This window comes from Gadus morhua, chromosome 7 (assembly GCF_902167405.1).
Source record: "Gadus morhua chromosome 7, gadMor3.0, whole genome shotgun sequence".
NCBI lineage: Eukaryota > Metazoa > Chordata > Actinopteri > Gadiformes > Gadidae > Gadus > Gadus morhua.
Window position 1 is genome coordinate 30,917,586 of NC_044054.1, and position 22,439 is coordinate 30,940,024.

Consider the following 22,439-nt stretch of genomic DNA (forward strand, 5'->3'; position numbering starts at 1 on the left):
TTTTTGTTGATGTAATTACGTTTTGGTACAGCACCTCTATAATTACGTTTTGGTACAGCACCTCTTCATTCTGTACAAGGATGAGCGAATTTTCTCGTTTTTAAATGAAAACAACCTACCTATCATTCGCTGCCGCTGGAAAAAATAAAATAAATTCCCTACCTACCCATGACCTCAACTGACAACCAACAGGAACCAAACTTTTTTTTTTTTTAGGCCTCAGGGACAGTGCCAGGCCTATACTGCCAGTACCTGTACCTGTGATCGCATATCCAATGCAGAGGTGTGTGTGAGTGAAAATAGATTAACTTAGTTTAAAAAGTCACTTTAACTGAGTAACTAATATATTTTTTATCTTTCTAGGCATATAGCATATAGCATAGGCCTTCTCATGATAATAGGATATTATGCAGTCATATTTTTTCCGACTTCAGGTAGCTCTCTTTTTTTGTCATACATGTGTTTGCATCCCTGAACTTAGCCAGATCTATAACTGTGTTCACCCAGTGGTGATAAGATAGATCATGAGGTGCTTTCCATCTCTGTGCTATACGCTTTTTGGCAGCAGTAAGGCCTACCAGAAACCAGCGTTGGTGCATCAAAGGAAGATCCAAACCAGTGAAATCGTTCAGCAATAGGAAAAAAACTCTTCTAACCCCGAGCTTGTTTCAATTCTGCAAGCTAGAAAAATCGAGAAAATGGACAAGTGGTTGAAACGTAAGTCCCATTTGCATGAAGCACAGGCCCGTGTTTCTCACAAAATTTTTAACATTCATGTTTACACTGCCAAATAGAACGCACATCCTTATGTTTTTATTTTTTCTCCCAATTTTTTTTGCTGCGTGAAGCAGCTGAAAAAACGTATTTAGAGGGGGTACACTAGTAGAAAAAGTTTGAGAACCACAGCCTTACGAGACCAATTAGACCGCTAGGTGTCGCCAGAGAGAGCCATTAACCTACAGCTTGCACGATCAATTAGACCGCTAGGTGTCGCTATATACCAAATAGAAACCATACATCATCAATTAGTAGACTGAATAATAAATGTCTTATAAATCAAACGGCCTCACCAACTGCTTAACCGCCCCGTTATAATGTGATCCAGTTATGCAAGGAGATATTGGTCCACTCTGCGATCTCTGCATATTATTATTTCTTTATTGAGCAGTTACCTCTCCAACTGCCCGCTACTTTTGTGTTTTTTCTTCTGGGATCAATAAAGAACTTCTTCTCTTGTAGTCCTAATGACTAAGAAGAAACACCTCCTTGTATACAGCCCACAATATAGAAGGTATGTAGATGCTTAATAATTTCACATATTACAGCTTATTGAAGCTGTAGTATAGATATTGATGTATATAAAATTACATTAATTATTATTATTATTATTATTATTATGAATGGATAGTAAACTATCATAATATTTTTTATGCAATTAATATAGATCTATAATAATCATGGTTATAATATAACTTTCATTCTTATAAAATAGTTATATACATGTTTAATATGAATGGATATAACATTCATTAGTACATTATATAGTCATATATAGATGCAAAATATGCACTCATTATATTGTAGCTATATAAATATAGATATGTAGGTTATAAATGGCTATAGTCATTATTCGAGTAATAATGTAAGCCCTACTTGGTGAGATGTGGGTGTGGCCACAGCGGAAGAACAAGTTCAAAAAGCAGAAACAGAAAACTATGTTTCCCGCACACACCTTGAGAAGGACCGGTAGGAGGACCACACACCGCTGCCCAGAGCTCCTAGTGGACTAAACCCGGTCTCAGAACCGGGACAACACCGGGTCGTCTTAGAGCCATTGGCCGGGGCAGGGCGGCTGTGAGCGGCAGAAGGAGGTCGGGGTTCCCGCTGCTTGAGCCAACAGAACATGGAGCTTGAGAACATAGTGGCCAACACGGTGCTCCTGAAAGCACGCGAAGGTAAGTTCGGGTCGTTGGTCCCAGGTTCTCCTCTTTCTCCTCGCCCTCCTCCTCAAGCCCTCTCTCCTCCTCCTCCTCCTCCTGCTCCTCCTCCTCCTCCTCCTCCTCCTCCTCCTCCTCCTCACTCGGTAGAAGGAGAGATGGGGTCTGGAGGTAGTGGATCCATGTAGTACTTCGTACCGAGCCAGAGAAGGTCGGTTCTGCCGGCAGAAGTCGTGACAACAGGTGTGGTCCTGCCCGGGCGCGGCAGGGCGGAAGGACATGTAACTGTCATGTAGTCGTGATGGCGACACAGCAGGTTTACCCGCGAGTTGCTGCGTCTTGCGAAACAGGATGTCTGACTGCACGCGAAGCGGGTTCACGGGTTCGAGTCCCGCCAACCGCAACCGCGTGCGTCCAGCGGAATTGATCAATATTAAAGTGGAAGATAATAACCTGATCAATGACAGCTGGGTTAGCCTCATATACATGACTCGTTAAATTGGAGAAGAAAATGCAGCATAGAGAGAGCTTCCAACCCGTCCTGCTGTGACAGGATGGAGCCCACTGTTATACTTTGCATGTTTTATAGGGGGGCCTGTTGAACACAAATAACCCTTTACCCTCGTAGCCGAGATGAGGTCATTAAAGGAATATTCCCTCAAGTCAGTTGAGCAAATGCCCTAAATGTAAATATTATTATAAATTTTTGATATTCACCACATATGCAATGTTTATTAAGGGCTTTAGGTCTAGTATTATTGCAATATTACTTTTACTGTCAAGTGATACATTTGAGCTCACTTGGGTTAGACAACCTCTTAAAGAGCTTCTTTCAGAGTGTATATATATATATATATATATATATATATATATATATATATATATATATAAATAGATATCTGTCCCGTCTTGGCTGAGTCCAGCAGCAATAGGGCCAACCCAACCTCTGGCTAAGACCTCAGATATGATAAGATAAGGGGAAGAGCAACGTCCTCTGATGTTGAGGTAAGACGATCGTCCGAAGACCTTTATCGAACACCCATCCTCCCTGACTACAATGCCGGAGGCACACAACAGCAGGAAGTGTGTGTGATATGTTTGCCTATCGACCCCGGGACCTTTAGGGAATTTGCATCACAGTAAAGTCGTTGTGTCTCCCCCAGAACCAGAGCTCCGGCGCAAGGAGCCGTGGCGCCGCGTCAACACACCCTTTGTCCCGAGTCCCTTCTCAAAACACACATTTGAATTTCAAATGTTAGCAGGTAGACTCAAGTTTCCCCTCCCTTCACCAGCCACTAGCAGTCTAGATAAATGTCCCACATCCACAAGTGGCCTAGAAAATCATGTAACATCCAGTAGCAGTAAAGCTAATTGTCTAACATCCACTAGCACTCAAGCCAATCGTGTAACATCCACTTGCGGTCTAGATAAACTTCACACATCCAATAGCAGTCAAGCGAATCGTCTGACATCCATTAGCAGTTTAGTTAACGTCTCACATCCACTAGCGGTCAAGCTAATCGTCTCACATCCACTAGCATTCAAGCTAATCATGTAACATCCACTAGCAGTCAAGATAGTCATGTAACATCCACTAGCAGTCAAGCTAATTGTGTAAAATCCAATAGCACTCAGGCTAATCGTGTAACATCCTCTTGCGGTCTAGATAAACTTCACACTTCCACTCGCAGTCAAGCTAATCGTTTAACATCCGCTTGCGGTCTATATAAACTTCACACACCCCCTAGCAGTCAAGCTAATCGTCTAACATCCATTAGCAGTCTAGATAAACGTCCCACATCCACTAGAGGTCAAGCTAATCGTCTCACATCCACTAGAAGTCAAGATAATCATGTAACATCCATTAGCAGTCAAGCTAATCATGTAACATCCACTAGCAGTCAAGCTAATCATGTCACATCCACTATCAGTCAAGATAATCATGTAACATCCACTAGCAGTAAAGCTAATTGTGTAACATCCACTAGCAAAGCTAATCGTGCAACATCCACTAGCAGTAAACCAAATCATGTTACATCCACTAGCACTCAAGCTAATCATGTAACATCCACTACTAGTCAAGATAAGTGTCTCACATCCACTAGCGGTCAAGCTTATCATGTAACATCCATTAGCAGTCAAGCTAATCGTTTAACATCCACTAGCAGTCAAGCTAATCATGTAACATCCATTAGCAGTAAAGCTAATTGTCTAACATCCACTAGCATTCAAGTTAATCATGTAACATCCACTAGCAGTAAAGCTAATTGTGTAACATCCACTAGCAGTCAAGTTGATCATGGAACATCCACTAGCAGTCAAGATAAACGTCTTAACATACACTAGTGGTCGAGCTAATCAAGTAAAATCAACTAGCAGTCAAGCTAATCATGTAACATCCACTAGCAGTCAAGATAAGTCTAACAGCCACCAGCAGTAAAGATGATCATCTAACCGCTTCATGCTGGCTATATTTCAAATAGAGGATTATTGCTATTTGCAGACAATGTTGCCCTTCTTGCTTCAGTCAGTTGAGGTCACAACCTCCTAGCCTGAAGGTGCCTTGGTCACAGATTTTAAGCTTAATGTTCCTACTGCTGATGTTGGTGTTACAGATGGTCGTGTGTTCCTAGCTACAGTCTGAGCTTTGGGTCACAGATGGTTGTATGGTCCTAGCTACAGTCTGAGCTTTGGGTCACAGGTGGTCGTGTGTTCCTAGCTACAGTCTGAGCTTTGGGTCACAGGTGGTCGTGTGTTCCTAGCTACAGTCTGAGCTTTGGGTCACAGGTGGTCGTGTGTTCCTAGCTACAGTCTGAGCTTTGGGTCACAGGTGGTCGTGTGTTCCTAGCTACAGTCTGAGCTTTGGCTCACAGATGGTTGTATGGTCCTAGCTACAGTCTGAGCTTTGGGTCACAGATGGTCGTATGGTCCTAGCTACAGTCTGAGCTTTGGGTCACAGGTCGTGTGTTCCTAGCTACAGTCTGAGCTTTGGGTCACAGATGGTTGTATGGTCCTAGCTACAGTCTGAGCTTTGGGTCACAGGTGGTCGTGTGTTCCTAGCTACAGTCTGAGCTTTGGGTCACAGATGGTCGTGTGTTCCTAGCTACAGTCTGAGCTTTGGGTCACAGATGGTTGTATGGTCCTAGCTACAGTCTGAGCTTTGGGTCACAGGTCGTGTGTTCCTAGCTACAGTCTGAGCTTTGGGTCACAGATGGTTGTATGGTCCTAGCTACAGTCTGAGCTTTGGGTCACAGATGGTCGTGTGTTCCTAGCTACAGTCTGAGCTTTGGGTCACAGGTGGTCGTGTGTTCCTAGCTACAGTCTGAGCTTTGGGTCACAGATGGTCGTGTGTTCCTAGCTACAGTCTGAGCGTTTGGTCTCAGTTGGTTGTATGATCCTAGCTACAGTCTGAGCTTTGGGTCACAGATGGTCGTGTGTTCCTAGCTACAGTCTGAGCTTTGGGTTACAGGTGGTTGTAGGTTGCTAGCTTTATTCTGATGTTGGGGTGAAAGATTGTTGTTTGTTCCTAGCTTCATTCTGATGTTGGGGTGAAAGATTGTTGTTTGTTCCTAGCTTCAGTCTGATGTCGAGGGTACACATGGTTGCGTGGTTCTAACTAGTCTGATCTGGTGATTACAGCTGATCTACAGTCTGGTCTTTTTTGTGATTCTATCTACGGTCTAGGCGTGGGGTTGAAGGTTTTGGCCTGAACTATGGTGTCAAGCTTTGGGTAGTTACCCAGGAATTGAATCCTAACAACACGCCAACAAATCTCAGATGAACAGGACCTTGTGTGTCGTCACTCGTGCATGTTAACCATGGTATTATTGATGTTTCAGCAGATAAAGGAACGCTCAGTAATGATTGTCTCAGGCAGTGGGCCGTGTGAGAGGGTGCATGACGATGCGGTTAAGAAGCAGAGCAGTGGCTAGTACTCAGCGATGTAGTCAGGGGTGTAGTTCCCCGGTGGGGATGTGGTGGAGGTGGATGGCACGGAGACCCAGGAGGCTTCTGCCGGCCTGGGAAGGTCTGGCATCGCCCCGGTCAGTCCAATTATCTCTGCCCCTTCACATGCCTCCCCGAGACAGATCACGGGAGGACTCTGAGTTTGAATAACAGCACGGCACGGAGACGAGAGGAGGAGGCCGCCGTGGGGCTGACCAAGGAGACCCAGAACCTCCCAGTTTACTTAATTTGTGGTGGTGGTGGTGGTGGTGGTGCCCAAACTTTGTCCCCATGTTGTTTACTTAGCCAGGCCTTTCTCATCAACAATAAAGTCGTCCTATGTTTTATCTGGCAATTATATTAGCATGTGTGTATTATTAGCTTTTTATAATGATCCTGTGTGTGTGTGTGTGTGTGTGTGTGTGTGTGTGTGTGTGTGTGTGTGTGTGTGTGTGTGTGTGTGTGTGTGTGTGTGTGTGTGTGTGTGTGTGTGTGTGTGTGTGTGTGTGTGTGTGTGTGTGTGTGTGTTACAGGGGGTGGCGGTAACAGAAAGGGGAAGAGCAAGAAATGGAAGCAGATGCTCCAGTTCCCCCACATCAGCCTTTGTGAAGAACTACGACAGAGCACCGGTACGTTTGACCTCTAACCCCGCACCCCACCCCCTGGTGCACCCCCCTCTCCGGTCCACTGGTACTCACTGGCCCCATCCCCTTTCACCCCATTCCTCCCACTTTTGAAATGTCTGGCAAAAAACTTGTTGTGTCTGTTTGCGTGAACTTCATCGATGACCTCCTACTGTGTGTTCCCCACAAACGACCCGGTTCTACGGGGGTTTTTTGCGCGATTCTACTTCCATGGAACGGTGCATAGTCGTCTTTCGCTCGGGTTGCATTATTCAACCCGAGATTTCACAGTTTGCGGTTCCTGTGAGCAGCCGCACCCGAGTGGCGTGAGAAGAATATTTGCTTCGCTTTGGGTGTGAACGGCCCTTTTGAACGTAGCAGGCAAGGGTTGTGTAGGTTTCAATCACCACCCCTTGTAGCGTTGTTCCGAGGGAAGGCAAGATGGGAAGGGGTAAAAATAAGAAAGTGGAGTGGGCAAGAGTCTCCATGATAACCCCTAAGTCAAACTTTCTGTCTCTCTGTCTCTCTGTCTCTCTGTCTCTCTCTCTGACAGAGTGGTAGAGGATGGGTGAGGGAGGGGGTAGGTACATTTGGGGTGGTCAACAGTGTGTGTTTACACACACCCCTCTTCTCATGAAGACGGGTTAGTGACGCGACCCACCGTGGCCCTGAGGCTAACACAGCTGTCATACCGTCTGAACTACGCTAACATTGCTAGCTCACTGCCTCTCCCCGTGTGAGGCAGTGAAGGCAGCTGAGCAACTGGAAGAGATGACGGCAGAGCCAGAGGTACAGACCAACAGCTGGTCAGGGCCTGGACTCCACGGGGAAGGTTATCGGGTCCATCACCAATGTCCTCAGTCTACCTGTAGGCCTCCTTGCAAGATGACCCCCGACCCCTTACTATATATCTATGTCTCTATATCTCTATATCTCACTCTATATATATGTAATCAGAGAGAGAGAGAGAGAGAGAGATGTATAGATCTATATATATATATAGAGTACCTCCCCAGGCTGGTTACAGAGTACAGACCTCAAAGTTTTCACACATGGAATCTTTATTCCTCTGTATCTCAACCCCCTACTGTCCTACTGTGCGTTTGTGTGTGTGTATCTCAGACAGACACACACACACAACCTATGAAGAGGACTTTATGTTAAGGCCAAGCGGTACCTCATGACGCGTGGTCACGCCAGATTCTATCTATCTCCTTGATATACCCCGGCTGGTTTTACCGTAGCAGCTGGTAGCGTCACGTGGAGCTTGAGAACTTCATGTGAGCGTCTTGTTACGAGCGATCGAGCACCGCCATGCCAACCCTACACGCCCAGGCCTTTTTCCAGAGAAATCATGATGATGTTCACAAAAAGAGGATCCATAATCTATAGGGAGTGTGTGTGTGTGCTGGTGACAAGATAAATAACACATAGTGGGGATCCGACGTTTGTCTTGCTCTTTTTTCACTCTCTTAGTTTCTTGTGTATAACCACAAAGGAAACCGAAGAGGAAGTAGAGGCTCTCTCTCTCTCTCTCTCTCTCTCTCTCTCTCTCTCTCTCTCTCTCTCTCTCTCTCTCTCTCTCTCTCTCTCTCTCTCTCTCTCTCTCTCTCTCTCTCTCTCTGTCTCTCTCTCTCTCTCTCTCTCTCTCTCTCTCTCTCTCTCTCTCTCTCTCTCTCTCTCTCTCTGCTGCCTCCCTCTCTCTCTCTATGATTCTGTAGCTGTGAGTCTGTATCTTTCTCTATGAGTCTGGACCTTTCTCTATGAGTCTGTCCGTTTCTCTATAGCTATGAGTCTGTCCCGTTCTCTATAGCTATGAGGCTGTACCTTTCTCTATAGCTATGAGTCTGTCCCTTTCTCTATAGCTATGAGTTTGTCCCTTTCTCTATAGCTATGAGTCTGTACCTTCTCTATAGGCATGAGTCTGTACCTTTCTCTAAAGCCATGAGTCTGTACCTTTCTCTGTATCTAAGTATGTATCTGGTTGGGTCCTGCAAACTCCCTGTTTGGCACAACTGGTTAGCCAGGTTGTTTTGATTTTTGGATGATCTTCCAAGTGTGTATTTGTGCATCCACAGGAAATGCCCCGAAGGTCCTTCTGGTAGAGTGCCAAGAATTACACAATATGTGTAATGTTTTCTCGATATCCTGTTTCCCTGAGGTCAGAAACTACACTAAATCAGTTCTCTCTCTCTCTCTCTCTCTCTTGCTCTCTCTGTCTTTCTCTCTCTCTCTAGAGAAGGACTACAGCAGCCTGTGTGAGCGACAGCCAATAGGAAGACTTCTCTTCAGACAATTCTGTGAGACGAGGGATGGACTGCGTCGTTGCATCGCCTTCCTGGACGCGGTGGTGAGGACTGGTTCACACTGAGCTCTGAGACCTCTCTTTGGGAGACGGTTTCTCTGTCCGAGCCAGCGGGAACGGTTGTAGAACAGACGTTTCCAACTCGGCCTCTGGGGGCGCTGTTGGACACGTTCCATTTGGATTGGCTAGAGACAGGTTGTGGCTAGAATAAATCTTTCGTTGGAAGATTGTGATTTGATATGAATTCAAAGCACCTCTTAACTGTCAGAGATATGAATCTAACCCATCTCTTAACTGTCAGAGATATAAAAAATAAACTCTGTTTACTGTCATATATGAATATAGACAATCTGGTTATTATCAGAGATATGAATAAAACAGTTTTTAATCTTTAATCTTGAGGTAAGAGATACAATCAGAGACAAATATATACCAGAGAGAGAGAAACAGAGACAGAGACAGAGACAGAGAGAGAGAGAGAGAGAGAGAGAGAGAGAGAGAGAGAGAGAGAGAGAGAGAGAGAGAGAGAGAGAGAGAGAGAGAGAGAGAGAGAGAGAGAGACAAAGCTGGAGAGACAGAGATATAGAAAGAGAGTGAGAGAGAAAGAGATATAGAAAGAGAGTGAGAGAGAAAGAGAGATTCGAGTCATGTATTGATCCAGGAGATGGTTGTATTATGGGTGGAGGAAGCCATTATGGAAGGATGAATGTGTGATGAATACTAATTGCATGATCGATGGCTAAATGGGTGAAAGGATGGTGGGTGAATAAATGAATGACGTATAGTTGCATTAACGTAGGGCAGATAAATGGGATTACTGATGTGGGTTTCATGTGTTGGCGTCCTCTGTTCTTCATCTGTGATGTTTCCAACTCCATTAGCGGAGGAAGCTATTGATCCATACGGCCAAGAGACTTTAGTTCACTTATTCTATAATGGAGGACCTCGTGTTTCACTCTTTCCCTCCACCACGCGTAGGATCTGGAAGCACGGCACGTTATTTTACCGAAGTACAGGATTAGTCTGGCTATTGCCAGACCAAGCTCAAGCGTAGATTTAATAATAATAATAATAATAATAATAATACATTTATTTATAGTGCCCTTTTCATCCGAAGATCTCAAAGGGCTACAGGTTAAAAGCAAAAAAAAAAAAAAAAGGGGGTTTAAAAACATCTAAGTGGGAGGGGTTTGGCGTTGGTCCGGGGAAGCTGCTGTCATTTTCTTCAGCACAAGAGGAGTGATCATGGGCCTAGTTGGCTGCTTGTCGTCGCTTCCCTGTCGTCATTGTGTCAGCTTGGTGATTGGCTCCCGCAAAAACGTATCGGAAGCAGAATTAATGCTCTTCTCCAGACCCTTGTGCAGGGAGAACTCAAATCGCCGGCAGAATGGGCAGGGCTACCCAGTCTAGTAAAGGATATTACTCTACATTAGTTGGAAGTACAATCAACTATTGCTTTAAAGGACCTGAAAGTGCAGCATATATATGTACTAAAGGACCTGAAAGTACAGTATATATTATACTAAAGGACCTGGAAGTACAGTATATATTATACTAAAGGACCATGAGTACAGTATATCTTATTCTAAAGGACCTGTAAGTACAGTATATAATATAAAAAATGACCTGGAAGTACAGTATACTGTATAATATGAAGTTTTTCTCCAGGCAGAGTATGAGGTCACTCCAGATGAGAAGAGGCAAGAATGCGGACAAAAACTCCTCGACATCTACTTCAAACCAACGGTAAGCAACACACTGCTAGCATGATATAGCATGTGGTATAGCAAACACGCTAACACACATGATACAGCATGTACTAGCACAGGTAACACAACTATCATGATATGCTTTATTTAAGACGCTGTTAGCGTGATATAGCATGCAACAGCAAGCATGATAAATCATATTTAACACACTGTAAGCATTGTATAGCATGTACTAGCATAGCTAGTGCACTACTAGCTGATATGGCATGTAGCATAGCTAATATTCTATTTGCATAATATAAAATGCAGGGTTACATGTTATAAGAGATGACACAATATTAAAGGAGACATATTATGGTGTTTACCCAACAAGTAAACATAGAATATGAGTTTTCTAAGCAGTTTAATGGAAATGGCTTTTAGGAAAAAAAAATCTTGCCTACCGCTATTCCTGTCTGTTTCAGTCCCTTCAGAATGCGCTGTTTCTGGTGTCTGTAGCTTTAATACAAATGAGCTGCTGCCCATTGACCAATGAGCTGTCAGACTGAACCACAGCATGGAGGAGAAAGGATTGTGGCCGTTTGCAGACTCCCGGAGCTCTATATCTATATAACATAATATGATATAATATTATAATAATATTATTATTATTATATAATCTATAGATATTTATATAATATTATATCTAATATCACAGCCAAAAGCTATGTGCGCCTCGGATGATATTATGATTCTTAAAGACTGCTTCTGACATCTCTGGTACTTCCACAACAAGTAAAGGGGGTTATCTCGGCCATGGTTGAAAAGAAATTGGGGGGAAAGGAACTTTGGCCTTGACTCTCTGCAGTCCATATATTGAACCGCGACATGGAGGAGAAAGGGATTGTACCCCCGGAGCTAAGCTGCCGGACTGCCACCGGACTTCCGCCGGAGCTTCGGCGGAAGACCGGTGGCAGTCCGGCATTTTTTTTATGGAGTATCCCCGTTTCTGAAATGCGCGAACATCTCCGCCCAGCGCTCGTCCGCTGGTCAACAAAATCGTAGCTATGCTCTGATTGGAGGGGGGTGGGGAAGTGGGAGGTAATATTCAAATGTACCCCCTTCCTACGTAGGAGGGGGCGCAGAAACGAACTTGCTCGTTTGGTAACTATAGGCGAGGTACTTTCAGAAATGCATATCTACAAAGTTTGTATGCGTGTGACAGCACCAGAGACACAAAACAACACCCCACATCCCGGGAAAAGTGTTGTTTCATAATATGTCCCCTTTAACGTGTGTGTGTGTGTGTGTGTGTGTGTGTGTGTGTGTGTGTGTGTGTGTGTGTGTGTGTGTGTGTGTGTGTGTGTGTGTGGTGTGTGTGTGTGTGTATAGTCTAGTCATTACATGCAGGAGCTGGAAGCGGAGATGATGGGTCAGTGTGTTGACAGACTGAAGGAGGAGGAGGAGGAGGTGTCCAAGGAGCTATTCAAACACGCTACCAAGTAGGATCTCTGTCTGTCTGTCTGTCTGTCTGTCTATCTCTCTGTCTCTCTGTCTCTCTGTCTCTCTATCTCTCTATCTCTGTCTGTCTGGCTCTCTCTCTCCGTCTGTCTCTGGCTCTCTCTCTCTCTCCCTCCCTTCAACAGGTGAGGCTGATAAAAGCTTGCATGGGTCTGACAGCCAGCCAATCACGATGCAGGGAATGATAACAGGAAGTGGGTTTGAAAAGAGGAACTTGTGGAAACATGACTTCAGATCCTCTGCGGAGATGTCTCCACACGACAAGAAACTGATCTTTACTATACTGATTAGTACTACTCTACTACTATACTATAGTACTTTGGTATTACAGTACAGCACACAGCTATACTGTGATACTGTAATATAGTATGACTACTTTGGTAGAGTATTGTGGTATTACAGTGCAATAATGCGCTGTGTTACTGATGCATTCCTGTGACACTTTTCTGTTACTTCCAAACCAAACTATGAAGGATATACACATACTACATACAATAATAAAGATCAGTAACAAAAGTATGGATGCAGTGTGATATAAATCCTATCTGGTTCCATTTAAACCCTGCAGTGTGAATCGTGAGATGACCTCATGTTGTCATTCAGCCATTCATTCCATGAAGTCTCTGCACTGTGAAACCGAAGCTGATGTTTCCCCAGGCTGGTCCACGAGTACCTCAGCATGGCTCCCTTCTCAGACTACCTGGACAGCATGCACTACAACCGCTTCCTCCAGTGGAAGTGGTTAGAGAGGTAGGACCCTTAACCCTGGACCTTATCTTACGCTAGGGTGAGTGCTGGACCACATCTCACAAGCGTGTGTCTCACCCCAACAGACAGCCGGTTACCAAGGGAACCTTTCGTCAGTACCGAGTCCTGGGAAAAGGAGGCTTTGGCGAGGTGAGGCATCGACTGTTCTATATTGTCCTATACTGTTCCCTAAGCAGGTTCTCAGCTTTTAGTTCTATACTGTTCCCTAAGCACGGTCTCAGCTTCTAGTTCTATACTGTTCCCCAAGCAGGGTCCCAGCTTCTAGTTCTATACTGTTCCCCAAGCAGGTTCTCAGCTTCTAGTTCTATACTGTTCCCCAAGCAGGTTCTCAGCCTCTAGTTATATACTGTTCCCCAAGCAGGGTCCCAGCTTCTAGTTCTATACTGTTCCCTAAGCAGGTTCTCAGCTTCTAGTTATATACTGTTCCCCAAGCAGGTTCTCAGCTTCTAGTTCTATACTGTTCCCCAAGCAGGTTCTCAGCTTCTAGTTCTATACTGTTCCCCAAGCAGGTTCTCAGCTTCTAGTTCTATACTGTTCCCCAAGCAGGTTCCCAGCTTCTAGTTATATACTGTTCCCCAAGCAGGTTCTCAGCTTCTAGTTCTATACTGTTCCCCAGGCAGGTTCTCAGCTTCTAGTTCTATACTGTTCCCTAAGCAGGTTCTCAGCTTCTAGTTCTATACTGTTCCTCAACCACCAGCAGGCTATCAGCTTCTAGTTCTATACTGTTCCCTAAGCAGGTTCTCAGCTTCTAGTTCTATACTGTTCCTCAACCACCAGCAGGCTATCAGCTTCTAGTTCTATACTGTTCCTCAACCACCAGCGGGCTATCAGCTTCTAGTTCTAAACTGTTCCTCAACCACCAGTAACTTTTGCTATTGGGTAAATTGTCTCCTGCGGTGAGCAGACGGCAAGCAGCAGCCTGTGACCAGCTGATTATCAAGTAGACGCAACCTTAAGTGATTTAGGTCCGATCTTTGGAAGCTTAACTATTGGTTCTTCGTCCTTGTTTTGTCATGCAGTGGGGTACTGATGAATGAGTGAATGTCCCCCAGGTGTGTGCGTGCCAGGTGCGGGCCACCGGGAAGATGTACGCGTGTAAGAAGCTGGAGAAGAAGAGGATCAAGAAGAGGAAGGGCGAGTCCATGGCGCTGAACGAGAAGACCATCCTGGAGAAGGTCAACAGCCGGTTTGTGGTGAGTCTCCCGCACCGCCCACACACAAACACCCTTTAACCCTGCGCATTTAAAGTTCAATATATGTTAAATGATGACATAACGGAGTGATGCTTTCACTGCTCAGGAAAATGTAAAAAAAAAAGTATATTAATACACCTTTCCATGTCAGCTAATGAACTTGGTCTTGGAGAGGCTTGGAAGTGGAATGAAAGTAAACTCTAACCCTTAACCCTAACCCTTAATAACATCATTAGTACTTGAGGCGTAATGCACACCTTGATAACCCTTAATAACATCATTAGTGCATAATGCAGACCTTGATAACCCTTAATAACATCATTAGTGAATAATGCACATCTTGATAACCCTTAATAACATCATTAGTGCATAATTCACACCTTGATAACCCTTAATAACATCATTAGTGCATAATGCACACCTTGATAACCCTTGATAACATCATTAGTGCATAATGCACACCTTGATAACCCTTAATAACATCATTAGTGCATAATTCACACCTTGATAACCCTTAATAACATCATCAGTGCATAATGCACACCTTGATAACCCTTAATCACATCATTAGTGCATAATGCACACCTTGATAACCCTTAAAGGGGTAGTTCGGAATTTTGGACATAGGGCCTGATTCCGAAGTGAGCATTGGTATTCTATATCACTGGAGACAGTTTTCAACACATTTCATTCAGTCCTTCTAGTTGCAGAGTTCGCTCGTGCTAGGCTAGCGCAAGTCAACGGGAAATGCTAGCCTGCTATTAAAAACTTACCCACTCCACAGTACACCCGAGGTAAATCAATTATAACACCAGACTATAGATTTAAATGTCTGTGTTGATAGAATAATGTTAGAAATAAAACTAACCATGCATCGCATGAATCATCGAGGGACTACTTTCTCAGCAGAAGCGGAATTCTACTATGCGCTGGTTAGGTTTGTAACCGAATCACGACAGAAGAACGTAAACAGAGAAGCGTTGGACAGAAGCGCAATTGAACGACTAGGCAACATGATGGTTCAGTGTGCTTTTAGAAATTGTAGAAATAAACGGTACAGATGGGCACCACAAAGTTTCCACCAATTTCCAGTGCGAGATCCAGAAAGGACTCAACTGTGGCTTGTTGCTGCTGGCTTTGACATCAAAACACCGGCTCGTACATGTACGGTTCGTTGGATACAACAAATTCCTCATAATCGTCTTCAAAGGCAGATGCAATCGCAACTCCTCCAAACGTGGCCATATCTTGTTAATTTAATACTCTTGTAGAATTCCTTCGTTCACTGTACTCTGCGTTTGTAGCAATGACAGGGGCAGGTAACCTAGGTATCAGTCCGCCGCTGCCGTAGCCTACGTACAGGAATATAAACACTGCTGCTGAGACCCCGCAATTCCCTCAAAATGCAATGCAATGCAAGGTTGGTTTTATTTCTAACATTATTCTATAAACAGACATTTAGATGTATAGTCTGTCGTTATAATTGATTTACCTCGGGTGTACTGTGGAGTGGGTAAGACTGTTTTTAATAGCAGGCTAGCATTTCCCGTTGACTTGCGCTAGCCTAGCACGAGCGAACTCTGCAACTAGAAGGACTGAATGAAATGTGTTGAAAACTGTCTCCAGTGATATAGAATACCAATGCTCACTTCGGAATCAGGCCCTATGTCCAAAATTCCGAACTACCCCTTTAATAACATCATTAGTACTTGAGGCGTAATGCACACCTTGAAAACCCTTAATAACATCATTAGTGCATAATGCACGCCTTGATAACCCTTAATAACATCATTTGTGCATAATGCACACCTTGGTAACCCTTAATAACATCATTAGTGCATAATCCACACCTTGATAACCCTTAATAACATCATTAGTGCATAATTCACACCTTGATATCCATCATGTTCTGTGGTCCCCAGGTGAGTTTGGCGTACGCCTACGAGACGAAGGAGGCGCTGTGCCTGGTGCTGACGCTGATGAACGGGGGCGACCTCAAGTTCCACATCTACCACATGGGCGAGAGCGCCCTGGAGGAGGAGCGGGCCGTGTTCTACACCGCCGAGATCTGCTGCGGCCTGGAGCACCTGCACCGCGAGAGGATCGCCTACAGGTGGCCAGCACCTCCGCCTGTAGTAGCTATACCGTAGCTACTAGAGCACCTACACCTCCGCCTGTAGTAGCTATACCGTAGCTACTAGAGCACCTACACCTCTGCCTGTAGTAGCTATACCGTAGCTACTAGAGCACCAACATCTCTGCCTGTAGTAGCTATACCGTAGCTATTAGAGCACCAACATCTCCGCCTGTAGTAGCTATACCGTAGCTATTAGAGCACCAACATCTCCGCCTGTAGTAGCTATACCGTAGCTATTAGAGCACCAACATCTCCGCCTGTAGTAGCTATACCTTAGCTACTAGAGCACCAACATCTCTGCCTGTAGTAGCTATACCTTAGCTACTAGAGCACCAACATCTCTGCCTGTAGTAGCTATACCGTAGCTACTAGAGCACCTACACCTCTGCCTGTAGTAGCTATACCGTAGCTACTAGAGCACCTACACCTCCGCCTGTAGTAGCTATACCGTAGCTACTACAGCACCTGCACCACGAGAGGATCGCCTCCAGGTGGCCGGCGCCGCGAACACCTTGGCCTGCAGTGCAGCTTCACTAAACTTAGCTAGCAGCGCGCCTACAGCTTAGCCGGCAGGTCATTGCAGTACACTGCATTAGCTTACGTCCGCCATAGTGCATTAGTGCACGCTACACTGCATTAGTGCACGCTACACTGCATTAGTGCACTAATCCAAATTGAATCTCTCTGATTTTAGGGACCTGAAGCCAGAGAACATTCTGCTGGACGACCACGGTGAGTAGCTGCTGGTAACTCAGGATCGGTAGTGTGAAGGAGGTAAATGAATGGTGTTTTACAACGTGAGCTCTTCTGTCTGTGTGTGTGTGTGTGTGTGTGTGTGTGTGTGTGTGTGTGTGTGTGTGTGTGTGTGTGTGTGTGTGTGTGTGTGTGTAGGTCACATCCGGATCTCAGACCTGGGCCTGGCCGTCCACGTGCCTGAAGGAGAGAGCATCAAGGGCCGGGTTGGCACCGTGGGATACATGGGTACCTGTCTGCCTGTCTGTCTGTCCGTTTGTCTGTCCGTCTTTTTGCCATTTTGTTCGTCTGTCTGACTGTCTCTCTGTTTGTCTGTCTGTCTGACTGTCTGTCACTGTGTTTGTCTGCCTGTCTGTCTGTCTGTCTCTCGGTTTGTCTGCCTGTCTCTCTGTCTGTCTGTCTCTCTGTTTGTCTGCCTGCCTGTCTGTCTGTCTGTTCTTAACGCTGAGCCATAACTCATCACCCGTGACGACAAGAGTTATGAAACATTGGCTGTTTTTACATTTGTTAGATTTGCTAAATGTTCTGAGGCCGAATCAGCACAGCGAAGGGATTTAGACCGAAATGACTGGTAAAGATGTTCTCTGATCAGTGGTGAGACGGTCACCCTGATTACCCAGACCGCCGCGTCCTTAAAGGTCAAAGCGAGCAGCAGACGAACAGCGTACCACGACTACCAAACGTTATCCTCCGTGACAGCAGACTGTTTATAATATAACCCATTATCATCACCTTCCACGGAGCCCCACTGTGTCACACTCAGGACCTTCAGTGGGACACCTCGTGCCTCACACACACACACACACACACACACACACTCACTGTGCGGGCGCTGTGGGCCCCTAGAGGGGTGCAGTAAGGCCTCCCTCTACGCGGGGGGCGCTGTGACGCTGATGTGTGACTGAGTCTCCCCCCCCAGCCCCCGAGGTGGTGAAGAACGAGCGCTACTCCTTCGGCCCGGACTGGTGGTCCCTGGGGGTCCTGCTGTACGAGATGATCCAGGGCTCCTCCCCCTTCCAGCAGAGGAAGAAGAGGATGAAGAGGGAGGAGGTGGAGAAGCTGGTGATGGAGCAGAACGAGGAGTTCTCGGACAAGTTCTCCGACCTGTCCACGTCCCTCTGCCAGATGGTACGATGGTCTCTCTCTCTCTCTTTTCCTCTTTCTCTCTTTCTCTAGTGTTTGATCGCCCCTCTCTCTCGATCTAGTGTTTGATCTCTCTCTCTCTCTCTCTCTCTCTCTCTCTCTCTCTCTCTCTCTCTCTCTCTCTCTCTCTCTCTCTCTCTCTCTCTCTCTCTCTCTCTCTCTCTCTCTCTCTCTCTCTCTCGTTGTTGTTTGATCGCCTCTCGCGCTCTCTCTCCCTCCCTCTCCTCTCTCTCTCTCCTGTTTGATCGCCCCTCTCTCTCCTCTCTCTAGCTGCTGGTCAAGGAGCCGTCTGAAAGGCTGGGCTGCCAACAGGGCGGGGCCCTGGAGGTGAAGGCCCATCCCATCTTCAGCTCCATCAACTTCAAGCGGCTGGAGGCCGGGATGCTGCCCGCGCCCTTCATCCCTGACGTGAGGGAACCCCCGTCTCCATGGTTACCGAGCCAGTACCACTCTGTCCCTAATATTTATTAACCCAGTGTGTGTGTTTTTTGTTTGTGTTTACCTTATTCTTGTTTGTGTGCGCGTGTGTGCTTGCATGCATGTGTGATTGGTGTGTTTGTTTGTACGTGTGTGTGCGTGTGTGTATGTGTGTTGGTGTGTTTGTGTACCTGTGTGTGTATGTGTATACGTGTGTGTGTGTGTTTATATGGGTGGGTGCGTGTGTGTGTGTGTGTATCTTCGTGTGTGTGTGTGTGTATCTTTGTGTGTGTGTGTGTGTATCTTTGTGTGTGTGCGTCTGTATCTTCGTGTGTGTGTGTGTGTGTGTGTATCTTTGTGTGTGTGTGTGTGTGCATCTTTGTGTGTGTGCGTGTAGCCCCAGGCCATCTACTGTAAGGACGTCCTTGACATCGAGCAGTTCTCCACGGTGAAGGGGGTGGAGCTACAGCCCGAGGACGAGACCTTCCACAGCCAGGTCTGCAGCGGCTGTGTGTCCATCCCCTGGCAGAACGAGGTCCGTCTCTCTCTCTTGTGTCAATCATCTGTCTCTCTCTCTCTCCGTCTCTCTCTCGTCTACAGCAAGCGGGTTCAACGGGTCTCCTGAGGGGGCTTACAGGGTGCTCAGACTGATTTCTAGGGTGTTTAGAGGGGCGCTCATGGTGTTTAAAGGGATGTTCGAGGTGCTTAGAGGGAAGTTTAGGGTGCTTAAATTGGTGTTTAGTGTATTGTGAGGGATGTGAAGGGTGTAAAGAGGGGCATTTAGTGTGTTTAGAGGGATGTTTAGGGGCTCCGACTGATGTTTAGGGGCTCAGGTTGATGTTTAGGGTGCTCAGACTGATGTTTAGGGGCTCAGGTTGATGTTTAGGGTGCTCAGACTGATGTTTAGGGGCTCAGGTTGATGTTTAGGGGCTCAGGTTGATGTTTAGGGGCTCCGACTGATGTTTAGGGGCTCCGACTGATGTTTAGGGGCTCAGGTTGATGTTTAGGGGCTCCGACTGATGTTTAGGGGCTCAGGTTGATGTTTAGGGGCTCAGGTTGATGTTTAGGGGGCTCAGGTTGATGTTTAGGGGCTCAGGTTGATGTTTAGGGGCTCAGGTTGATGTTTAGGGGCTCAGGTTGATGTTTAGGGGCTCAGGTTGATGTTTAGGGGGCTCAGGCTGATGTTTAGGGGCTCAGGTTGATGTTTAGGGGCTCCGACTGATGTTTAGGGTGCTCAGGCTGATGTTTAGGGGCTCCGACTGATGTTTAGGGGCTCAGGTTGATGTTTAGGGGCTCCGACTGATGTTTAGGGGCTCCGACTGATGTTTAGGGGCTCCGACTGATGTTTAGGGGCTCAGGTTGATGTTTAGGGGGCTCAGACTGATGTTTAGGGGGCTCAGACTGATGTTTAGGGGGCTCAGACTGATGTTTAGGGGCTCAGGTTGATGTTTAGGGGGCTCAGACTGATGTTTAAGGGGCTCAGACTGATGTTTAGGGGGCTCAGACTGATGTTTAGGGGGATCAGACTGATGTTTAAGGGGCTCAGACTGATGTTGAGGGGGCTCAGACTGATGTTTAAGGGGCTCAGACTGATGTTTAGGGGGCTCAGACTGATGTTTAGGGGGCTCAGGTTGATGTTTGGGGTGCTCAGAGTGCTGTTTAGGGGGCTCAGACTGATGTTTAGGGGCTCCGACTGATGTTTAGGGGGCTCAGACTGATGTTTAAGGGGCTCAGACTGATGTTTAGGGGGCTCAGACTGATGTTTAGGGGGCTCAGGTTGATGTTTGGGGTGCTCAGAGTGCTGTTTAGGGGGCTCAGACTGATGTTTAGGGGGCTCAGACTGATGTTTGGGGTGCTCAGAGTGCTGTTGAGGGTGCTAACTCGTGCCCCCTCCCCAGATGGTGGAGTCGGAGTGCTTCGGGGAGCTCAGCGTTCTGCATGCCGAGGGTCCGGTCCCCCCGGATCTGGACTGGAGGGGCCAGCCGCCCCCCCCTCCAAAGCAGGGCATGATGCACCGGATGGTAGGAAGACAGGTGGGGGCCCCCACTGCAGCCCCCCTCCCATACCAGCCAGCCCCATAGGCCTAGAGTACACCAACACTACACCAGCACTACACCTACACTACACAGACACTACACCTACACTACACAGACACTACACCAGCACTACACCTACACTACACCAGCACTACACCAACACTACACAGACACTACACCAACACTGCACCTACACTACACCACACCAACACTACACCTACACTACACCAGCACTGCACCTACACCACACCAACACTACACCAGCACTGCACCTACACTACACCAGCACTGCACCTACACTACACCAGCACTGCACCAACACTACACCAGCACTGCACCAACACTACACCAACACTACACCAGCACTGCACCTACACTACACCACCACTACACTACACCTACACTACACCAGCACTGAACCTACACTACACCTACACTACACCAGCACTGCACCTACACTACACCAACACTACACCAGCACTACACCTACACTACACCAACACTACACTAGCATTACACCAACACTAAACCAGCACTGCACCTACACTACACCAACACTACACCTACACCACATCTATAGTACACCAACACTACACCAGCACTGCACCTACACTACACCAGCACTGCACCTACACTACACCAACACTACACCACATCTATAGTACACCAACACTACACCAGCACTGCACCTACACTACACCAGCACTGCACCTACACTACACCAACACTACACCTTCACTACATCTACAGTACACTTACACCAACACTAGACGTACGCCAACACTACACCTACAGTACACCAACACTACACCTTCAGTACACTAACACTACACCTATAGTACACAAACACTACACCTATAGTACACCAACAACACACACCACTACATCGATAGTACACCAACACTACATCTATAGTACACCTACACTACACCTATGGTACAACAACAATACACCTTTAGTACACAAACACTACATCTATAGTACACCAACGTGTACACCCACATTACACCTATAGTACACCAACACTACACCTACAGTACACCAACACTACACCTACAGTAGACAAACAGTAAACACCACATAGCCGCTACAGCGATAGCTTCACCCAGAGCTCCAGGTCCCTGCAGGGGCTTGACGTGTCCTGAGTCGCTGTAGGGTTTGGGGTCTAGCTCCACCGAAACCATCCCAAAATCCTCTATCTTCTAAATTTTACGGACACACTGGATGGTCACCAACCCTATGCCATGTTTTCTACCGTATTTTATAGTTTACATGGTGTAGCTACATACCCAGTGTCCCGTACAGCGTCTTTGTGTTCCTTATTTAATCCCGAATCATATGCAATGAGAAATCCTCTCCCTCTGTCTCCCTCTGCAGGGGTGCTGTGGTAACTGCAGCGACAGCGACGAGGAGCCGACCAGACTGTAACAGACACGGGACAACCGAGAGTTTGACGGTTGGATAGATGGACGAGTGAAGGGACGGAGACAGACGGAGAGGCAGAAGAGACTCCTTTCTACCCAACTCAGGATCTGGACTTGTTTACAACTTTTGTACATTTGTATTTTTAGGATGTATGTGAACAGATATGTCTCAGGATGTGTATTTTGTAGGCATAATTAAGTATGTTTATTTAAAATGTGAGAACGAGGCTGGCACTGTGTCTGTGTGTTTGAACCCCACACACACACACACACACACACACACACACACACACACACACACACACACACACACACACACACACACACACACACACCTCAGTGAGGCGAACAAAGTGCCTTGCTCGGCGGCTTCAAGGCAGAGGACTCCTTGCTTGCTTGATCTGATATTACCCAGCATGCCCTGTGGTACGGATAGAGGTAAAACAAAGTAAATCGTTTGAAGTCTTGGGACCAATCCCGCCTGCACAGGTTGGGCACTTTAGGGAGCTCCTTTGATGTCCTAAAAGGTTTCCACACAGACGGCTTGGA

The 22,439-nt window shown here is 46.4% G+C and overlaps 1 protein-coding gene and 1 long non-coding RNA gene across 3 annotated transcripts; one reads left to right on the forward strand and one right to left on the reverse strand.

The window, feature by feature from the left end:
• The first annotated feature begins 1,690 nt into the window (after positions 1-1,690).
• Positions 1,691-22,120, forward strand: grk6 (G protein-coupled receptor kinase 6). Of its 2 annotated transcripts, none has more exons than XM_030360718.1 (16): positions 1,691-1,955; positions 6,416-6,511; positions 8,743-8,855; positions 10,479-10,556; positions 11,891-12,000; positions 12,677-12,769; positions 12,853-12,916; positions 13,840-13,980; positions 15,903-16,093; positions 16,812-16,849; positions 17,009-17,098; positions 17,790-17,998; positions 18,284-18,421; positions 18,828-18,965; positions 20,329-20,463; positions 21,844-22,120. In XM_030360718.1, exons 1-16 carry the CDS (start codon positions 1,904-1,906, stop codon positions 21,892-21,894), a joined length of 1,737 nt encoding a protein of 578 aa, XP_030216578.1. In that variant the 5' UTR covers positions 1,691-1,903; the 3' UTR covers positions 21,895-22,120. The 2 variants fall into 2 exon arrangements, with proteins under 2 accessions (XP_030216578.1, XP_030216579.1); XM_030360719.1 differs by having other exon boundaries at positions 1,692-1,955; positions 20,329-20,451.
• Positions 17,598-22,282, reverse strand: LOC115546912 (uncharacterized). The gene is made up of 2 exons (XR_003977304.1): positions 22,145-22,282; positions 17,598-17,687 (listed from the first exon to the last, which is right to left on the reverse strand). It is a non-coding gene; the product is annotated as an uncharacterized LOC115546912 (long non-coding RNA).
• Positions 22,283-22,439: the final 157 nt, after the last annotated feature.